This window comes from Oryx dammah, unplaced genomic scaffold, assembly GCF_014754425.2.
Source record: "Oryx dammah isolate SB20612 unplaced genomic scaffold, SCBI_Odam_1.1 HiC_scaffold_4, whole genome shotgun sequence".
In the NCBI taxonomy this organism is placed as follows: domain Eukaryota; kingdom Metazoa; phylum Chordata; class Mammalia; order Artiodactyla; family Bovidae; genus Oryx; species Oryx dammah.
In genome coordinates, this window is record NW_024070188.1 from 38,269,486 (window position 1) to 38,292,005 (window position 22,520).

The following is a 22,520-nucleotide window of genomic DNA, read 5'->3' on the forward strand; positions in this document are numbered from 1 at the left end:
CTAGTTTGCATTCCCACCAACAGAGTAAGAGGGTTCTCTTTTCTCCACACCCTCTCCAGCATTTATTGTTTGTAGACTTTTTGATGGCAGTCATTCTGACTGGCGTGAGATGGTACTCACTGTGGTTTTGATTTGCATTTCTCTGATAATGAGTGATGTTGAGCATCTTTTCATGCCACATGTAAACTTTTAAAAAGACAGAACAGAACTTACTTATTTGACCCAATGGACTATTGCTATGGGAGAAATAAATGGAATAGAATAGAGGCCAACAAGAAATAAAGAAACATTGGGAACTCCCTTGGCAAGAGTTACATTTCTGTAGTTAAAAGCAAAACTCTAAGATGACAGTGCCCTACTATTTTTGTGCCTTTTTTTTTTTTTAATGTTTTTCCTTTTCCTGCCTTTCAGGATGGCAACATTAAAAGTATTGATACTAGTCTGGATAGGTTATGAGTGAATGGGTACTTTTATACACTGTTTGTATAAATTGATGCAAACATTCTGAAGGACAATTTTGTGTTTGTATCAAAACTTCTAAATGCATGAAATTTACGCTATGATATATTTGCAAAATTTACCAAGATATGCATACATACACACTATGATATTGCAGTGCTATTTACAGTAGGGAACAAACCAGGAAATACATCACTGAGAAATTAGTTGAATTAGTGTGTCACATCTACAAAGCGGCATGGGGTGGATTTGTGTGTGCAAATGTAGAAATATCTACATCATTCAATGAGAAAAGCAAGGGGAAGAACAGTGTTTAAAGTATCATTCTTTTGGTGCAAATCCAGGAATAGAATTTCATACATATTTATCTGGAAAAGAGCAGAAAAACTGTTAGCAGTGTTTACCAAGGGGTTGAGGGATTATTAGATGTGAGGGTAGAGAGGGAAAATCTTATCATTTTCTACCTGCCTTCAGTGTTTGGGTTTTCTAATATTTTACCTGAATTTTCTCTTGTTATTTGTTTAATATTTTGCATGTCGACAGTTTGCATGTCATCTGGATGGTGAGAGTTTAGACTAATTTTTAATTTCCCTGTTTTTATAACACAAACACCCACACCCCTTAATGTTATTTTCAAAAGTCAAGTTCACATGTTAAAAATAAATAATAAAAACACCCCACGCCTTCTTATACTTAATATGTGTATAATCAATGTGCATTTTTATACGTACTTTTTAAGCTTATTTTAAATATATTGTTGTCACTCTTTGTTGTACTTTGGCCTCAAACAGGGTTATTCTGACCTGAAAATAATACCAGGCTTACATAGTTAAATAAATTGATGAAGAACATTTAAGTTAAAGGGCATAATCACAAATCAAAAAGTATAACTAGATAAATGCACTGCATTAAGTGAAAAAGTCATCCTTCTCTCTCATCTAGAGGTTTCTTTTTTTACCATTCAGCAAATATTTGATTTTTTTTCTTTGTGTTTCTTGGTTCAGGATAGGCTCCTTAGCTATGATTCTTTGAAAATTAGTTTACAAGCCCCCAACTGTTCACCATTAAGAAAAAACAAATCTTGAACTACTAACAGTTCAAAGAAACTATTAGAATTAGAGATACATATCCTTTTGTTTCCTCCTCCTTAATACTTTTTTGGTATCTGTTAGCTACCCCATCATCATTGCCAGTGGCTTTAAGCACGCTCCTGATTCCTGGAATTCTGCAGGTTCCCTTCCAGCCTCCAGGAGTACCCCTTGCAGTGATCTTTCTAAAACACAAATCTGACTCTGTCACTCTGCAGCTCAAATCCCTTAGAGACTCCTCGTTGCTTTTTGCCTAAATCCAGTCTCCTCTGTGAGGTTCTCTGACCTAATCCTTACCACCAGCATCTTTCCTCTCCCCAGTTTTGCCTCTCACTCTTTACAGTTGAGCCTTTGTGGTCCAAGTCTCCTTTTACTGTGGTTAAGCCTGTGTCTTGTCAGGCTCTAGTGGCAGCCTATGCTCCTAGCAAAGTTATTAAAACAGTCATTGTCCTTATCAACATCCCACTGAACTCTGAAAACCCTGAAAGGGGGAGCTCTTCTGTCACCAGTGATAGATGCGTAATTGATGTTCAGTAAAGGTTAAGTCTGTGAAAAATTGTATTATTCAATAGATTACCAATATATATTTTTTACACTGTTAAAAAAAAGAGTAACTAACATGAATTGAGTATACAGTGAACACTCTTGAAATGTAATATATGTAGCCTTTTGTATGTATGGGTACTACTGATGTGGATAATTCTGTTGAATATTGATTTATTTAGTATGTGAAAATACTGTTAGAAAATGTATGATACTGTTGTTCTTTATTAGATCATATCATATGCTTCATAAAGTGATACAGTTTTTTCAGTCTGGGTGAACTTGGTTTCTCTGTTTTATGTAGCTCATTCAACTGATTCTGAATCATCTTACGCTACCAGACCTGTGTAGATTAGCACAGACTTGCAAACTACTAAACCAACATTGCTGTGATCCTCTGCAGTACATCCACCTCAATCTGCAACCGTACTGGGCGAAACTAAATGATACCTCTCTAGAATTTCTGCAGGCTCGCTGCACTCTTGTGCAGTGGCTTAATTTATCTTGGACCGGCAATAGGGGATTCATCTCTGTTGCGGGATTTAGCAGGTTAGTGCCAAACCTTGTTGAGGTTATTTCATCAGCAGACTGTACTTGCTATATAGTAGTTAACATAATAAAAGTTTGAAATTATATACCATGTGCTTTATAGAAATCAAGAGAAATACATTTGTGTATCTTGTTCAGAATGCTTCTGCTTACAAAAGTGGATGAGTTCATTTCGCCATCCTCTTACATCTCAGCTTCATGAGATGGAGGGGAAATTATGTCCTTTACCTCAAATTTTTCAAAATCCCAAGGAACTTTCAACAGAGCTCCTTTTTTTTTCTTTCTCATATTTTCAGCACAGATGATTAACACATTTTAAGAACTATTTCCAAATCAAAATCTACCTCTCTAATGTGATTTGTCAGAAATGGAAAACAATTTATTATAGAACATTTTTAATTAAATCTTAATTACATGTGCAATACATCACCCAAATTTAGAAGCTCATTTAAACTAATTATGTTGAAAATGCAATTGCATGTTAAATAGGCGACCACACTTGCAGACCTGCCCAGGTGTTTCTGCTCCTTTCTATTTAAGCATTTAGTTTCCTTACTATTAAATGTCACCTGTTAAACATTTGAAAGCATGCACGCGTGCATATTCATTTAGCAACGCCATAGTCATTTTTTCTTGTGATACAAACAGGTGTTTTTCTCTTAACCTTGATGATGGTTATTCTCATTGTAAGTTACAGTATAATCCATTTCATTAAGTTAAATAATGAAGAAATAGACACTTTGGGGAAATTACCTGTTATTTTTGATTAACGAATAATCGCCTATCATGTTTTTAGAAGTTAGAATGAACTACAGCTTTCCCTACACACATCCCCAGTGGATGCATTCCTACACAGTGGCTTATGAATTAGAAATTTGTATTTTGAGCTTTGTTTCCCCTTGACTTAGAGTATAAAATTAGAGATGCAGTTCCAGAAATAAATATTTGATACCCTTAGATTCAGATGGAATCATGTTTGAAATAGCACCAATGTGTTCAAAATGCTAATATTAATAGTTTGTGCATCAAAATAAAAAAAAACACAAGCGATAATGGCTTACAGCACATGTTGAAACCATGGATGCACTGGGTGTCTTTCTTTTCTGCCAGAAACAACTAGAGGAAGGGGTTCTTAGATAAAGTGTTCTGGGATTTGAGGGTCAGAATCTAAAGGATAAGGTTTTTAGGCATTAGGTTTTAAGGTTTTTGTAACATGCTATGTATACAAAATTCTTTTTATTATGTAAATTTGCTTAAGAGGGAGGATATATATATATATATATATATATAAAATAGTAGGTATTATATATATGTAAGAAAATGAGTTGTTTCTTTTTGGCAGTGTAATTTTGGTGAATTTTGATAGAATCCACATTTTGAAAATTGCTGAATTTTTGACAGCTCTCCATTGGAACACAGCTTAGTCCTTTCTGCTTCCCTTTCTCCAAACACACCCTTCATTGGCAAATTGTCCTCACTGCTAATGGGACCAAGAAGAACTGAAGCTAATGATGACTGTGGGTATTCAGAGAGTACACTATGGATCATAAATCAAGACTAACCGAGAGCAGATAGAACCATTGGTATCAGTAAGCATTATTTTACATTATAAGGACTTTGGGGTATTTTAATTCCCCTCATAGCTCTTTCCTCAATGTTTCCCACTATTTGGAACTTATTATATGTTTGTTTTCACTGTTGGTGTGGAATGTGTAAGGCATTATGGTGAGTATTGTGGACCACGTGAAGAGGTAGATGGTATAGTTCCTACTACCAAAATGATACAGATATAAAGATAAACATTTAAACATATCATTCGTATATTTTTATAAATAAAATAGCAGGGAGGCAGCTAGTGAGTAAAGACATTAAAGAAAACATTGGTAATGAATGACCAAGTCCAACTTCTAGGCAAAATGTGGCATATACCCATAGTATAATGAGTAAAATATAAAGATAATATTAAATCAGTTTTTAGAAACTCTCTTTTTGTAGCTTCTTCTGGTGCATGAGCAGAAACATAAGTTGTTAGCAGAAAACTTCACAATGCTATTTTAAGAATTTTAGACTTGCAATGGATAAGGTTAAAGCTCCAATCTACTTTCTCACCAGCAATTTCTCTTCCATTTTCAATTCGCCCCTTTAGTTGCTGAGGAGTTGTTTGAATAATCACAAAAGTACATACATAAATTTAAGTTTTCTGTATTTCACAGGAGTATTTCAGCCTATAAAACCATGTATCTTGATAGCATTCCTTTGAGCATAGTCATTGTTCCCATTAAGAAAAGAAAAAGTTGAAATAACAGAGAGAGAGTCTTTTTGGGGATGGGAGATACTGGAGCTTTGCCTACTGATTACTGTTGGCCCCCTTGACTTGACTGCTGAATTGATAGTCATTATGGCTTGTAGGCAGCATTCCCAGAATAAACAATAAATATTCATGGCTTGATTATTAATGAATAATCTATGAGTAAGTGTGGTCTATTTATGCTCATTACTGCGAAGAAGGCTTATTTATTATACTTTAAAGGGAAAAAAGTACATTTTTGAACTAGAAACTGATGATGATGAGTTGCCTTTTGAGCAAGTCTTTGGGAAAAGTTTGATATAGGTAATTTTTGTTGCCTAAAAACCTTATCCTCACAAACTGAAACTGTTTCACTGCACTTTAAAGAAGTTAGGAATTTATTTTGTTCAAAATAGCAGGGGAAGTGGAATAATGAGAAATTAAAACTTTTAATCAGTTATTAAAATCCTATTCTATCTACAGATTTGTGATTGGTAACTTCAAGTCCTGCTCATGTATATCATTATTCATTAAGATCACATCTATTATAATCACACTTTCCTCTTAGAATACACTCCCTAAAGTCTTGGATATTCCTTTGCCACCCTGTTTGTCTGTGCTCTAAGGCTTAATTATACCATTTTGATGTTCAGAAAGCCTTAGATTCATTTTTTTCTGCTATAGTTTTTCTTCAGATAGTTGCTCAAGCTAATCAGCTTGAGCTCCACCTCAGTTATGTAGAGATTTCTACCCCTGGCCCATCTACTTGTTCCCTTCAGAAAACACTGTTGGATGCTTTTTAGGTTTAAGGACTTGATGTTTTGACACAAAACTACAGTTTTATGCAATAGAGAGCTTTTTGCATATTCATATATTTGTTTCGGAGAAGGCAATGGCACCCCACTCCAGTACTCTTGCCTAGAAAATCCCATGGATGGAGGAGCCTGGTAGGCTGCAGTCCATGGGGTCGCTAAGAGGCACACATGACTGAGCGACTTCACTTTCACTTTTCACTTTGATGCATTGGAGAAGGAAATGGCAACCCACTCCAGAGTTCTTGCCTGGAGAATCTCAGGGACAGAGGAGCCTAGTAGGAGGCCGTGAATGGGGTCGCACAGAGTCGGACACGACTGAAGCGACTTAGCAGCAGCAGCATATTTGTTTATTCAATTGCCTGCCAATGTTTTACACTGTTGTGTCTTTTAGACGGTCAACTCCTAGAGATTAAAGACAATTTACGACAGTTTCATGTCCTTCTACCATTGCTGGATGGTGCCGTACACAGTTAAGCAAGAAGTTTTGTTTTTAATAACTTTATTTTGGATCTGATATAGTAAATAATGCTCCAGCTATTTGGAATTAAAAATATCTTAAATATACTGTTTTATAAAATTCAGTGAGGGCCAGCTACAAAACATGAGATTAGGATTCAAAGCCATGGATATTTATACCTAAATCTCCTCTTTACCTTGAAACTTCAGGCAGGTTGTAAGGATTGGTGCCTTTTATTTTGTGATGAATAAACTCAGATTAAATCATTCATTCACATAATGTTAATTATTTTAGGGTACAAATTACCATTTAGTAAATTACTGCTTATGTACCTGTGTTTCTCTGGACAAATTAATTCACCTTATAAGGATAGGCAATTTATTTATCTCTCCAGAGACTCCTTTTCTCATAGCAGGAGACCTAGTTTGGGATTGTTTATCTGAACTTAGGTTTTCTCTTAATACCCTCAATATCAAGAAATACTTGATGAGAATTCATAAGATGGAATGAACAGGCTTCAGGAAATAAACAAGCTATAGTTCTCTTTTCAGGTGACCAGTATTACAACTGAGATGAATAAACAGATGACTAAGATCTGTAATTATGTGTTAAAACTTTATGAGGAACACTAAGGAAGGAAATGAGTTGTATTCAGCTAATAATTGATTCTGCTATTTCTGCCTTCTTGTAGTGGAAATATGAAAAAGCTGTTGGTGTAGATCTCATAAGCTTAGGAAGAGTTAACTATGGGGATATTGACTAACTAACCTACTCAGTAAAAATATAGAATATGGAAAAAGGGAGAGAGTCATAAAGGTAGTATAAGCATGATCATTGTTCATTATTGTGCTTCCAAATTCTATCATTACATCAATTTGGGAAGTTTTCTAGTCTATTAACAGCTTTCTAATGATTGGCTTGCTATCTTTAGAAGGGAAAAGTTCATTAATAAGAGAAAAGAGAAAAGGAGTATCAAAGCATTCCAAGTCTAATACTAAAAAGAACTGTAGAACAAAGTGCTTTGCCAAATAATGAAGACCTTCAATAGATAAGATGCCTAAAGATTTTAATTTTAAGAGTTAATATACTCATTTACTCATTTATATTAACTCTTAAAATTAAAATCTTTAGGCATCTTATATCTGCAAATAATTTTAGAAGCATCAAATCAAAATAGGATACTCTACACCTCTGGTGCCCTACATTCACTTCTAGATTGCTAGCTTATAAATGATGATGAACTAGCCATAACTACAGTGTATGTTCAAAATAATGTAAAAATGTTCATTTTGTTATATTTCCTAGTTTGACCCTCTTAAAGGGAAAATACTGACTCCATAGAACCTAGTCTGCTCCAGAGTAGAGGAAATTTAAATTCCTCAAATGCATTTTCATAATTGGAAGAGTTATTCAGCAAATTCATCACGTGTTTTTATGCACCTGACATCATGCTGAGTACCAAGTATACCAAGGGTAGACTCAATAGAAACAAGTCAGTGAATAAGGAAATTATGGTTCACAGAAAAATGAATTTTGGTTGAGAAATAGAGGAGCTGAGTTCATTCAGTTCAGTAGGTAGAAGACCGTTGTTAATTGAGTACCCATTGCTTCCCTTTGAAATAGATCCCCGGTCTGAATATTGAGCACCACGGTCAGTGCCACCACCCCCGTCCAGTGCACCATCCCCTCTTCCCCGAATATGGTTATGGTGTCCTGCTGATCTCCCAGTTTTCACCCCTGTTCCCCTTCAGTTTATTCTCCACACAGAAACCAGAGTGATCCTGTTAAAACACAAGCAAGTGGTGCCACACCTCTGCTCAAAAACCCTCTGCTGTCTGAGAAGCCCGTCTTCCTCAAAATAAAAGCCAGAGTCTTTGGAGGATACACACTCTATGACCTGCCCCTTACCACTCTGATCTGCTCCCATCTGCCTCTCACTTTGTGCCTGCTTGCAGTTCCCAACTCGAGGCGTTGTCTGAGGTGTCCTGCCTCTGAGCTGCCATCCTTGCTGCTGCCTGCTTGCCACTTCTCTAGGAACTGCTTTGCTCATCCTCTCGCTTCCTTTGGGTCTTGACTCACCTTCTCAGTGAGGCTTCCCTGTCTACTCTACACACTTTCTGTTGTCTTTCTCTGCTTTTTTTTTCTTCTTAGCATTCTTCACTCTCTAATATACTATTAATTTTACTCATTTATTTGTACATGGTCTGCCTCTCCTACTGAAATGTAAGTAAGCTCCATGAGAGCAGGGACTTTGCCCACAAAGTCCCAACTTCCCAGTATCTAGAGTAACGCAGGGTCATAGTAGGAGCTCAGTTAATATTTGTTGCGTGAATCCCTGAAGGTGCTTGATGTAAACTGTCAATTTAGCCAGTACAGTAGCAGAGAACAGTAGTGAAACACGTGGGAGGAAATCAAGGTGAGGGGATAGCTTGAAGAGTGCCCGAGAATTTGAAGGAAGGAGAGGGTGTGTGAAATGGTGTGAAATGCCCCAATAAATCAAGTAATACAAGGGCTGGAAAGAAAGGCCCTTTAATTTGGCATTTAAAAGGAAAGGATGCATTTAGGGAAAGCAGAACATAGACTGCAATTAAGAATAAGTGGATGTTCTTGGATGTTTGGGTGTAAATAAGCTGTGTGGGCTACTGACTTATTTGCAATATTTAAATAAGTTTATAGCAATTACATTTTTTTTGTTTGTGTGTTGGCTAAGGGGTGCTCTGGCCTTTGCAGACTTCTTTCACATCATTGTAGAATGTTCAAAACCACAAGCAGTGTGGTGAGTGCTGTTACATGTTTCTAGTCTGCCTTCTACTGCTGAGGGAGTGCTGTGTGTGTGTGTGTGTGTGTGTGTGTGTGTGTGTGTGTGCGTGCGCGCGCGTGCATGTATGCACACCCTTAGTCACATCCGCTTCTGCGACCATATGAATAGAGGAATCCACCACAGTTCTCTGTCCATGGAGAATCCCGTGGACTGTGGAGCCTGGTGGGCTGCCGTCTGTGGGGTCGCACAGAGTCGGACACAACTGACACGACTTAGCAGCAGCAGCAGCAGCAGCTAGGTATTAAATAATAGCAGCCAAGAAACATATCTCACCAGTATGGTTAAACCAACCCAGAAACTTTCTGAGTTGAGAGGAGCCTAGTCTGATCTGTTTTGAGGTCATTTAGTTAGAGCTGTCTCTTTGTATGCCATGTTCAAAATAAATTATCCAGTACCAGATGGGTACTGTTAGGAAGAAATATCTTCCAGAAGTTGAGAGTTTTGTTATGTTTTGTTTGTTGGCTCTATCAGCTCAGGTGTGAATTACAGGTAAGTAGAAGAAAAGAGAAATTAAGAAAGCAGAAATTAAGAAAGAGAAATTAAGAAAGCACCCTCTTGCTTTCTTAATTTCCCACTTAGCAGTAGCTGACTTTTCTATGTGATGTGAATCCATTTAATCTTCTCAGGTTGATTTATTGTAGCCTAACCATGCCTGTTTTGGCAGGCAGTAAATGAGAATTTAAGTGAAACAAGTTTTTTTATTTTCCCTGATAGAAATCTATTCTTCCGAAGGTGTCTGCTTAGAGTCGATAAAATTCCAAAGTGCTTACAAAAAAATATGTTTTAGTTTTATGAAATTCACACGGAGCATTGTATTTACAGGTTTCTGAAGGTCTGCGGATCTGAATTAGTGCGCCTTGAATTATCCTGCAGCCACTTCCTTAATGAAACTTGCTTGGAGATTATTTCTGAGATGTGCCCAAATCTACAGGACTTAAATCTCTCCTCCTGTGATAAACTACCACCTCAGGCTTTCAGCCACATCGCCAAGTTGTGTGGCCTGAAACGACTCGTTCTCTATCGAACAAAAGTAGAGGTAAGATTTACACTTTTAGTAATATAATGACCAGCGGAATGATCAGTTGCCTGTAATGGCTCATAATAATATGATTTATGATTTTTAAATAAATTAAGTTTATGACACCACCTGACTATCCTAAAACATTTAGAGCTGATTCAGTCGTTTTATGATTTGTCTATTGTATTTTTTTGTGTTTGTTTCTTTGTTTTTCAATTTAGGAAAATGTTACCCTCTGTGCTCTTAAAATTTTTGTAATGCTGTTCATGTTTCTAGGTAAAGAAGCAAGCAATAAGCTGAGGTGGGCTGAAATGCTGGCGGGGAATTAGTTCATGAAAGTGGTGGGAGGAAAATGTGTAGGAGGACGTTTGCTTGGAGTGAGAGGAAGCAAAGTGCAATTCATCCAGGAGCGAACTTCAGAGTTAAAATTCCTAATACATAGTTTAGAAGTCTCATTAAAGAACAATGGAGTCACATAATATTTATTGATCTCCTTGCCTTTTTTTCCACTTAGCTCTAGGACATCTTACCAGATCATTATATATATTACCACTTGACTCTTTTCATTAACTGTATAGTTTATGTTTTACCATGATCAACTCAATTGTTCCCCATATGGTCAACCTTTCAGTTTTTCCAGCTGTTTTTCTTTTACAAACCATCTAGCATTGGCATTATTTTGCACAGTTTTCTATGTACTGGCTATTGTTGCTACAGAATAGAGTTCTGTAAGTAGTACTGCTGGTCAGAATATGTGCCTTGACCCTTATAATAAACATCCACTTACTGCTGTATATCTGTTTCCTCTACTCTAGTCATGTTGGCCTTCTTTCTGTCCCTTGAACATTCCAATCCAGTCCCAGCTCATGGTTTTTGTCCTATGCCTGTCTGGAATATCCTTCCAGCTTGTTATATGGCTGCCCTCTTCTCAACTCAGTGACCTACTTAAATATTTTTTTTCAGAGATGGTTTCTTAGACGTTGATAAAAGGTAGCTTCCTCACCCCCTTCTGGTTGGCTCCTGTCATTTCATATCACCTAGTGTATTTTCTTTCTAACAGTTTTATCACTGTGAAATCATCATGTTGGTTTTCTTATGATCATCTGTCTCCTTCTACTAGGACATATGTTTCATGACGGTAGGAGCCTTATCTATCTTTTTCATTGCCATGTTCCTGATATCTAGTATGGTACCTGGTAAAGATTGGCCATTCAGTAAATATTTAAAGAAATGAATAAGATAGACAAATTACTTTTCCAAAATGACATACCAGTTGCCTCTCCACTCTAGTGAACCCTTGCCGCCTTGAATGTTGCCTTGGCCAAGTATTTTGAGAATCATTTATATGTAATGTACTTAGAGGGTGCCAAACACGTAATAAACTCTCAATAAATTATTATCTGCTGAAACAGTAGTAAGAGTAATAATAATTATTATGGCAATTCTGTATATGTTTTGCTGTGTGGTAGGGAAGGTCTCCTCTCTCTATTTTTTAAACTTAAAAGAAATCCTTGTGTATTATTACTCTTTCAGGTATATCTTTCAGCAAAGATTTTGTTGGGAGTGCCTTTATTATATTTCATTTTGTTCTTTAATAAGACTTCATATCTGTTCATAAATGTCTTGTTTTACATTCAAGACCATGTTATAGTTTTCTTCATTTAGATTTTATATCCTTCTGGTTAAATTTATCCCTTGTCTTTTATAGTCTCAGACACTATTTTCTTTCATTTTAGTTGGTTATTTTTAATATAAAGAAAAATTGAGTTTTGTATATTTATCTTGTATCTGCTCCCCTTACTGAATGCTTATAATTGTTCTAATAACATATCTTTTGAGTTTTCTAATGATACAATTGTATAATCTGGAAATTAATATACTTTTTCTTTCTGTTCCAGTGTTTAAAGTATTGCTATGATAAGTAGAACTTCATAAATAATGTAGAATAATAGAGTCACAATAGGTATACCAATCTTATTTCTAATATAGAGGGAATTTTTTCTTTTTTAAATATTTATATGACAAATATGTGCCAGGTACTGCACTGAGACTTTACTAGTGAACTAAATAGACAACTCCTCATGTAACTTACCAATTTTATCTATTGTTTGATGTTCTTCCTGATAAATATCATATGAGTAAGACTATTTTTATCAAAAATGTATATTGTATTAAAAATTTTTAAAGCCTCCATTACCACACTGATCTTTTTTCTTCTTTTATTTGTTAATATAATGACTTATGTTGGACAGTCCTTACATTCCTGGGATAATTCCTACATGTTTTAGCTTAATACATAGCTAGACTATTTTCCTAATATTTTTGAGCCAAATTGCCTGGATTTGGATTCTACTTTGGATATCACTTACTAATTATATTACCTTGAGGAAGTTTCTTGATGCCTTGTTTCCTTCTATATAAGTGGATATAATGATAATATACCTTTCAAATGGTTGTTGTGAGAATTAACATGATTTAATATACGTGAAGAGTTTATAACAGTACCTGTACAGTAAACATTCTTTAAGAGTTAAGACTTATTTATCAATACTTTTTACATCTACTTTCTTAAGTGAAATTGAGCTGTGTTTTTCCTTTTCATGCCATTTTATCATGTTTGGAGCTTGGAGTATGACATCTTGGCAAAAAGGATTTGTGACATTGACATCTTTTGCTGGGATATTCGTTATTCAGTTGCTAAGTTGTGTCTGACTCTTTGCAACCCAAGGGACTGCAACACGCCAGGCTTCCCTGTCTTTCACTATCTTCTGGAGTTTGCTCAAACACATCCTTTGAGTCGGTGATGCCATCCAATCATCTCATCCTCTGTTGCCCCCTTCTCCTGCCCTCAATCTTTCTCATTCCAGTGAGTCAGCTCTTCGCATCAGGTGGCCAAAGTATTGGAGCTTCACCTTCAGCATCAGTCCTTCATGAATATTCAGTGTTGATTTCCTTTAGGATTTACTGATTTGATCTCCTTGCTGTACAAGGGACTCTCAAGAGTCTTCTCCAATACCACAGTTCGAAGCATCAGTTCTACAGCACTCAGCCTTCTTAATGTAACTCTCACATCCATAAATGACTACTGAGAAAACCATAGCTTTGACTTTGTTGGCAAAGTGGTGTCTCTGCTTTTTAATACACTTTCTAGGTTTGTTATAGCTTTTCTTCACGCAGTAAGCATCTTTCAGTTTCATGGCTGCAGTTACCATCTGCAGTGATTTTGGAGTCCAAGAAAATAAAATCTGCCCCTGTTCCACGTTTCCCCCATCTATTAGCCATGAAATAATGGGACTGGAATGCCATGATTTTAGTTTTATGAATGTTGAGTTTTAAGTCGGCTTTTTCACTCTCCTCTTTCACCCTCAAGAGGCTCTTTAGTTTCCCTTTGCTTTCTGCCATTACAGTGGTGGAATAACTTTAATAAATGAGAATTATCTGTTAGGTAGAATTTATCTATAAAACTATCTGGGTGTATAGCTTTTTTATTGGTAGATCAGAGTAGATATCTTTAGCTTGACATTTTAAACTAATCCATGGAAACGTGAATATAGTATTCCTGACTTGGGACAGAATTTTAGCTTGAGTTTAACTGGTGACTTGGTGGAAAGAAGACTTTGATGCTAGTTCTGGCCCTACCAGTAACAAGCTTAGTGATCTCTTAGTGATCTCTTTCGCATAGACTCTCAAGTTCCAGGATTCTTTATCTGTAGAATGAGAAGACTTTTGTCCCTGAATGCTGGTTTAAAGATAGTGTTAGTCCATGTCTTCATTAGTCCGTGGTGAAGTGACTCACGATTTATGAGGGTGTAAAACTGTCAGCTAACTTTGCTTCAGTAGATTTTGCATTCTGAAGTTATGCCACACCTGTGTTTTACTGGTGTATTTGCTGTTTTATATTGCTTTGTGTGCTGTAAAGTTTGATACCCTCTGAGCAAGATAACACCTCATTTAAAAAATCTTCTGATTAAATTTAACTTTAAGAAGAAATGTAGCTTAGTTCATTATTAAGTAAACCTTCAGAAAGAAAAATAGGGTAAAAACTAAGAAATTATATAACTTGCTAGGCATCTTACATCTGGGTTGATTTGTAAAAATGTTTCCCATGATATGCTTTTGAAATGTTATAAATTCACATCATCTAAGTGTGAGGGAATCATTAAATAGTCTACAATTTTCTTCAATTTACCTCCAGAAGCTGATAGTATATGATTATATATATTTTAAAAAGTTTGATTTTATAGGGATTGAGAAGATTTCATAGCTCAAGACTGGAGACCTTATACATATGTATCCAAGTCTAAATAGCATCAACTGTGCTTCCCCCAGTCACTTAAACATAGATGTGAAATCATTGTATGATTTCATTAAGTAAAATTTGGTTTGTACCATATGTTACTACCTATTAAAGTTTGTTTTTATTAATCCAGCTGCTAAAAGACCATAAAATCATTTTAAAATTTATTCTAGATTTTTTCTGACATTTAGTACATAGAAAAAATTATAAAATTGATTTTCATTGATCTGCATTGGACTTACAATAAAATAAAAAATAATCTCATTTTAGTGATACAAATGTCAAAATTCAAAATGGAGAAAAACCTACCCAGGCAGTGTTGACTTTTAACAGCTTCCCAGCTCTGTATTCAGTGCTCTCTGCCTATACTATATTTACATCTGTTATCTTGTCATTCTCGGATCTGCATCAGACTCCCCTGTAGGCACTAAGTGACTCAAAGGAATAAAGGGAAAAGACAGCACAATCAACTGGTCTCTTTTAAAGCAAACCGAAGTGACGACACTGGTAATCGTATCAATCTGTAAGCACCTCCCTTGTTACTTAGGCAAAACATTGTGGGCTTCCCTGGTAGCTCAGATGGTTAAGAATCTGCCTGCAATTTGGGAGACTTGGGTTTGATCCCTGGGTCAGGAAGATCCCCTGGAGAAGGAAATGCAGCCCACTCCAGTTTTCTTGTCTGGAGAATTCCATGGAAAGAGGAGCCTGGTGGGGTCACAGAGAGTTGGACATGACTGAGCGAAGAACACTGTGTCAACCCTTTTTCTCTTCCGTAAGTGCACTGTTTCAGTCCTGCACTGGTTGTTGGTGGATGAGAGAAAACTGAGTGAGAAGACAAGATGTAGGGGATTGGCTTCTCTCTAAATCTTCACATGATCGTTGGCAGGACATTCAGATGTTTTAAACCGTTCTGAAAAGAAAAAACAGCAATTGATTTCAGATGCTTCTGATGGCTCTAAGGAAATATATGAGGAGAAAAAGAAGATATGAATTTGAACTTCTTGGGAGAGGTGTTTTTTTTTTTTTCTTTTAAGGAATACAGATTATCCAGTGCCAGCCACTTTTACCTTTTATTTTCCCCTAAACTCTATGTAATTCTAAAATAAGCAAAAATTAATATTACAAAATATTGATACCATGATAGCATATTATGTTCAGAGAGACCAATTTATGATATAGTAGACTTATATTTTATATATCTATATATAATCTACATTAGTAAGTGGAATATATTTATGCCATTTTTTAGGATTTAAGCAAGTGTGTGTGCATGGTGAATATAGCTTTAGAGGATATTGGAACCTGGGGCTTTTGTCCCAAAGTTTGAGAAAACTCGCTGGGTATATTTTGTTTGCTGTCCTAGACATTTTGCATATTATTTAATCCTTTAGTCCAGTGGAGTAAGTGTTATTCTTACGTTCATTCAGTTCAGTCGCTCAGTACAACTCTTTGCGACCCCATGGACTGCAGCACGCCAGGCTTCCCTGTCCATCACCAACTCCTGAAGCTTGCTCAAACTCATGTCCATAGAGTCGGTGCCATCCAACTATCTCATCCTCTGTCGTCCCCTTCTCCTCCCACCTTCAATCTTTCCCAGCATCATGGTCTTTTCCAATGAGTCAGTTCTTCGCATCAGGTGGCCAAAGTGTTGGAGCTTCAGCTTTAGCATCAGTCCTTCCAATGAATATTCAGGACTGATTTCCTTTAGAATTGCCTGGTTTGATCTCCTTGCAGTCCAAGGGACTCTCAAGAGGCTTCTCTAACACCACAGTTCAAAAGCATCGATTCTTTGCTGCTCAGCTTTCTTTACGTTACATATGTTGAAATGCTGCTGCTGCTAAGTCACTTCAGTCGTGTCCGACTCTGTGTGACCCCATAGACAGCAGCCCACCAGGCTCCCCTGTCCCTGGGATTCTCCAGGCAAGAACACTGGAGTGGGTTGCCATTTCCTTCTCCAATGCATGAAAGTGAAAAGTGAAAGTGAAGTCGCTCAGTCGTGTCTGACTCTTCGCGACCCCATGGACCGCAGCCTGCCAGGCTCCTCTGTCCATGGGATTTTCCAGGCAAGAGTACTGGAGTGATGTTGAAATGAAAGCCCCCCAAAAGTTAATGTTTCCCAGTGTCACAGAGCAACAAATTAGAATTAAGATTTGATCCCAGATTTGGTGGCCTCAGTGTTACAGTGAAAATTGTAAGATACATAAGAGCATAGGATAGTAGTTCTTTTAATAGCTTGGCTACCTCTATATAATGGAGAAGGAAATGGTAGCCCACTCCAGTATTCTTGCCTGGAGAATTTCATGGACAGAGGAACCTGGTGGGCTACAGTCCATGGGATCACAAAGAGTTGAAAGTGACTCAGCAAATAAAATAGAGCTTTTTCTTTACCACTTAATCCTTTTCTAATCTTCAATTGATAAGGAAATAAAACATTGTAACTAAGATATACAACATTTTGATCTGGTGTAAAATACAAACTATGAAGTTATAGTCTGTAAATACTTTCCAGTCTAAATTGCTATAGGAAAATGGACTTTGATTTTTATTATGAGCAAACTTATTTTGAAGTCTTAGTTCTGAATTTGTAGTACCAGTTATTCAAATCACATTTAGAAACATTTAAGTAATAGTTTGTATAATCAATACATAATAAACTACCTCAAGCAAATGGTTTATATATATGGGCCAACTCTCAATATTGTATCATAGTGGGGAGCAGCACTGGGACATATAATCCCCCAAATATTTTAGCATGTAAAGTAATGCATAGCTGATGTCTAGGTGGTGTGATCTTAAGTGGTTAGGTATAGCCAAGCATGTTTCTGGCCTGGGTACTGAATTAGAATGAGAACCTAGGAGAATGAAACTGGAGCAGGGGAGAAGGCAATGGCACCCCACTCCAGTACTCTTGCCTGGAAAATCCCATGGGCGGAGGAGCCTGATAGGCCGCAGTCCATGGGGTCGCTAAGAGTCAGACACGACTGAGCGACTTCACTTTCACTTTTCACTTTGATGCGTTGGAGAAGGAAATGGCAACCCACTCCAGTGTTCTTGCCTGGAGAATCCCAGGGATGGGGGAGCCTGGTGGGCTGCTGTCTATGGGGTCGCACAGAGTCAAACACGACTGAAGCGACTTAGCAGCAGCAGCAGGGTCAGAATTGCCCTATATGCTGGTAGGTAGAGCCTGGTATGCTGATGTGGCACCTCCCTGAGCCACTGGTGAAACAGTGGGTCCAGAGCACTGCACTTCTCTCTACCTGATAGATTTTACCAACAAGGCCTGATGAAGTGACCACAGAGCTTCATGTATAAACCTTGTTAGAAACTGGGGTTGTATCACAATGCATTTTGTGTATACTGTCTGATTGCTGCTTTGGTAGTCAATTAAAATGAAAGCAACCTTAAAACAAGCCCCAAGTGTCATTTTGAAACCCAGCCTTTTATGCCCTGGCCTAGTTCATTAAGATTTTTCTCCTCGGCTCCACTGCTTTGGATTATACATAGCTAGTACCCTGCTGTGAGAAGAAGCAGCAGTAGGATCTTTATCAGACTTTAACTATGGTTAAAACTGCTCAGCAGCAAGTTCTGGGTATCTGATTCAGACATTATTTTATAATGTAAAAACTGGGAAGATATTTATTTTTTAGTCTGTATCAGAGACCCACATCATAAAACAGTTTTCTTGGTTTTCCCACTTGAAAGATTTATGTGCTTGAGAAAGTCACTTATACTAAGCTGAAAGTTTACCTGTTAAAAAATTTACCCAGTCACATAGGCTATTGAGAAGACCAAATTAGATCGTACTTGTAAATAACATCACACTGTAAATTAGATAGACTTGTGTATGTGTGAAAATGATAGTATAGATTTTTTCAGTATAATCCTACAAGTTACTCCCAACTTTGTGAAGTATTCTTATAGATCCTCCTAAATAGGAATATCTTTTCCATCATGTGCTATGGGAGACGGCAATGGCACCCCACTCCAGTACTCTTGCCTGGAAAATCCCATGGATGGAGGAGCCTGGTAGGCTGCAGTCCATGGGGTCGCTAAGAGTCAGACACAACTGAAGTGACTTAGCAGCAGCAGCAGCAGCAGCAGCAGCAGCAGCAGCAGCAGCATGTGCTATGAGGGACTTAGGTTAAATTACTGCCTTCATGCTTCTGATCTGTTTCTGGTAAAAGGAAAGTACATTCTTATAAACTCCATAATGAGAGGGATCATGTTTGACTCTTTATGTCTTTACAGCTAGTATGTAGAACATTGTCTGGTATTCACTATAGTGAATATATATAGTAGATACTTGGTAAACCTGTGTTGAATGAATGAGTGATAGCTCTTGCTTGTCAATTTATCTTTTCTTTGTACAGTAAGTTAGTAAGCATCAGATAAGTTTGTCTTTCTACAGAATAACCACATCAGCTAAGCAGATGGATGGGAGATCTACAACTTGGAAAACTTGTAAAAAAATTTTTTGAACTTGTATTTGTCCAGAATTTTTAGCTCTAAAAGATAGTGAAATACATTTCTATTTGTTTTGTTAGTTTATTTCATGAGATCTTTCTCTTTCTTTAGATATGTTTAGGATTGTGATGAAAAATTGCTTCATCAGAGATATAGCAAATGTTTTCTTAAAACATCAAAAAAAAAAAAAAAGAGAAAATCATTAGATAACCTCTTTTCAGAGTTAGGGGTATATATACATTGATTTAATTTGAGTAGATGCAGGGCTGTAACTGTATGCCTGATGAAAAGATATTGCAAAGGGATGGAAAACAGAAATGACCCATATGCTGAGGTTAAGACCCCGTTTAATGTTTCTCAGAATAACTAGTGAAACGAATGGTTAAATGCAATAATTTTCTTTTTACTGAATTTGGTGGATCCTTGATGATTGTATAGGCAAGACTTAAGGCAAAAGATGGGGACAAACATGAAGAAGACTTTAATTGTAGTTAGTTTCTTCTACCATTAATGACAAGGAAGCTATTATAGTAGAGTGAGATATGTAATGATTGGAAAGACTTTAAGTTCTTTTAGTCCTTTTTATCTCTATTCACAAGATTCTTATTACTTATGATAAACATTAATTACAAGTCCTTCTTTAGCCATACATGATGATGTATTTTTGTGAGAGAGAGCTGTAGAAATTTAACTCATGAAATAGACTCTTAAATACTTGAAAGAGCTTTTATTTTGAAATAATTTTAGACTTATGAAAAGTTGCATACAAAATAGATTGCTCTATTTTATGCATATTTTTTCCTGAACCATTTGAAAGTAATAAAGGTATAACTCTCCTTTACCCCTAAAGGGGCATATATCTGCAACTGTTCTTAAATACTTGTTCCATGGGCTGAATTGTGTCTCCCCAAAATTTATGTGTTGGAGTCCTGACCCCTAGTATCTCATAATGTGAGGTATTTGGAGATAGGGACTTTCAAGAGATGATTAAGTTAAATGAGGTCATTAGGGCGGGGCCTAATCCAATATGAGTGGTCTCCTTATGAGAAGAGATTAGGACACAGATACACAGAGGGAAGACTATATGAAAGCACCAAAAGTAAATGGCAGGTTTCAAGCCAAGAGGAGAGGCCTGAGAAGAAATTAACCCTGCTAACACCTCGATCTCAGACTTCTAGCCTCCAGAATTGTGAAAAAATTAATCTCTGTTGTTTAAGTTACCCAGTCTACAGTATTTTGTCATGGCAGTTCTAGCAAACTAATACAACTTGTACAGGATGGCATAGGATAGCTTTTTAACATATTGCACAAAAAGTGACTTCAAAAGAAGGCCTTCACATTGTCTAAAGCAATATGGGTTAGTGTTAGAAGTTTCAACCTGTTTACCTTTTCTTTGTTTTGGGGAAAAAAATGTCTGGAGTTGGGGGTGAGTTGGGGTGTGTAGGTTGCTCAGTAAGAATGTCATTCTGTTGCTTAGCAGCAGACAAGAGAACCAAGAGTGTTTTTTTTTTAAGTTGGAGTTATAAATGGAACACCTGCATCCAGTTTTGATTGCCTCACTTCAAGAATGATAGAGCATAAATTGAAAGAATCTGAAGAAGTGAAAAACTGATTATAGGTATTGTAGGGGACTAGTATATGACAGTAATCCGTAAGTGTGGTACAGCAAGTGTTTACCTGGCTCACTGTGCTGGGACAAGTTTCAAGGGCCCCACTGCCTTCATCTTAATGGACTAGAAGACAAACAAAAGCAGTTGATCTTTACTTCTGTTGAATATCAAAACTCACTTCCTATTTATCTTTTTTTTGTGCTGGTTTATATATAAGTAAAATGTGTACCACTCCCATCTGTTGATGAGAGCACCTGAGCTTTCTTACAGAAGATGCATGTCTTTTGAAAACAGTATGATTTGATTTAGTGCCATGAATTTGCTTTCTGACACATAGATAATGATGTTCTTCTGGCTGCATTCTTACTTGATTTAAAGAACATATTTATGTATATTGGTAAGTAGAGCACACATGGCCTTTATTTTGTTTATTTATTTTTAAAAGCTTTTGGCCAAGTCACGGGACTGTGGGGTCTTAGCTGCCTGACCAGGGATTGAACCTGGACCCCCTGCAGGGGACGTGTGCAGAACCATAACCACTGGACAGCATGGGAAGCCCCTGACCTTTCTTTAGTAGAGCGAGTGCAGCTAACAAACTCAGGAGGACGAATGGCCTCTCACCAAAACCAGTGTTGCTTACTAACTGAGATCAAGATCTAGAGGAACACTTGAAGTAGGAAGAACCTACTTTGGTCACCTCTGTTGACTAATGCAGGCTGTTGTTAGCTGTACCTAAAATGCAGTCCATTTTAGAGAGCTTCATTTAGTTAGATAACATGTAAACAGTGGAAACAGTGTTAGGCTTTATCTTTTTGGGCTCCAAAATCACTGCAGATGGTGATTGCAGCCATGAAATTAAAAGACGCTTACTCCTTGGAAGGAAAGTTATGACCAACCTAGATAGCATATTAAAAAGCAGAGACATTACTTTGCTAACAAAGGTCTGTCTAGTCAAGGCTATGGTTTTTCCAGTGGTCATGTATGGATGTGAGAGTTGGACTGTGAAGAAAGCTGAGCACCGAAGAATTGATGCTTTTGAACTGTGGTGTTGGAGAAGACTCTTGAGAGTCCCTTGGACTGCAAGGAGATCCAACCAGTCCATCCTAAAGGAGACCAGTCCTGGGTGTTCTTTGGAAGGACTGATGTTGAAGCTGAAACTCCAATACTTTGGCCACCTGATGCAAAGAGTTGACTCATTGGAAAAGACCCTGATGCTGGGAGGGATTGGGGGCAGGAGGAAAAGGGGACGACAGAGAATGGGATGGCTGCTTGGCATCACTGACTCGATGGACAATGAGTTTGGGTAAACTCCAGGAGTTGGTGATGGACAGGGAGGCCTGGTGTGCTGTGATTCATGGGGTCGCAAAGAGTTGAACACGACTGAGCAACTGAACTGAACTGAAAACAAAAGATATTAATAATTATTTGTTTTTAAACAGAATCAAGAATTGATTGTAATAGCTTTTCATATATTATATTATAAAACTAACAAACTTTTAAAAGTCCTTAATATAGGTCTCTAGGAAAGACTATGTCTATGACTTCTTTTCTATCTTGGATGAGTTTATAGAAGTGCCAGTGGAAATATGAGGCTTTTGGTGGAGGTGTGTGTGACCTGTGTGATTGGCCATGATTCAGCTACAGTGACAAGCCTGTTGGCTTCTTGGGGGTCAGATTCATTATCGTCCACCATCATGACAGTAAGCAATATACCAGGTATAAGCAATCTACCTGGTAAGGACACATTCGTTAAAGACAGCTGATGAGCACATTCTTTCATTGTTGGCACATCACAGGGGAAACCAGATTACAGTTATGAGACCTGCATAGTGAGTTTAGAATGAGAACCATGAGCGTTACTTATGTGACTTAAATGCTTCAAGACTTCAGCACAAAACAGATTGTTAACTCCCTCTTAGCAGGGAGGAAAGGTATGCTTTTGGAAGCAGATAGTCTTTGGACGTGTGCACCTTCACCTGAGCATAATTTAGATGAACAGCGTCAACCAAGTGTGCTTCAGACTTGTCTTCTGTGCTCTCTAAACAATCCAACCCTTAACCCTCAGATCAGAGCATTCTTTCTGTTAATGTAGGCAGTAGGCTTACAGCCCAG

At 37.2% G+C, this 22,520-nt stretch overlaps 1 protein-coding gene across 2 annotated transcripts in view; it reads left to right on the plus strand.

Moving 5' to 3' along the window:
- Nucleotides 1-22,520, plus strand: part of FBXL4 (F-box and leucine rich repeat protein 4) — a 78,952-nt gene that overhangs the window by 38,617 nt on the left and 17,815 nt on the right. For both annotated transcript variants that reach the window (XM_040239142.1, XM_040239141.1), the window contains exons 5-6: nucleotides 2,395-2,639; nucleotides 9,842-10,055. In XM_040239142.1, the coding sequence (XP_040095076.1) occupies nucleotides 2,395-2,639; nucleotides 9,842-10,055 (459 nt within the window). The remainder of the gene's footprint in view (nucleotides 1-2,394; nucleotides 2,640-9,841; nucleotides 10,056-22,520) is intronic.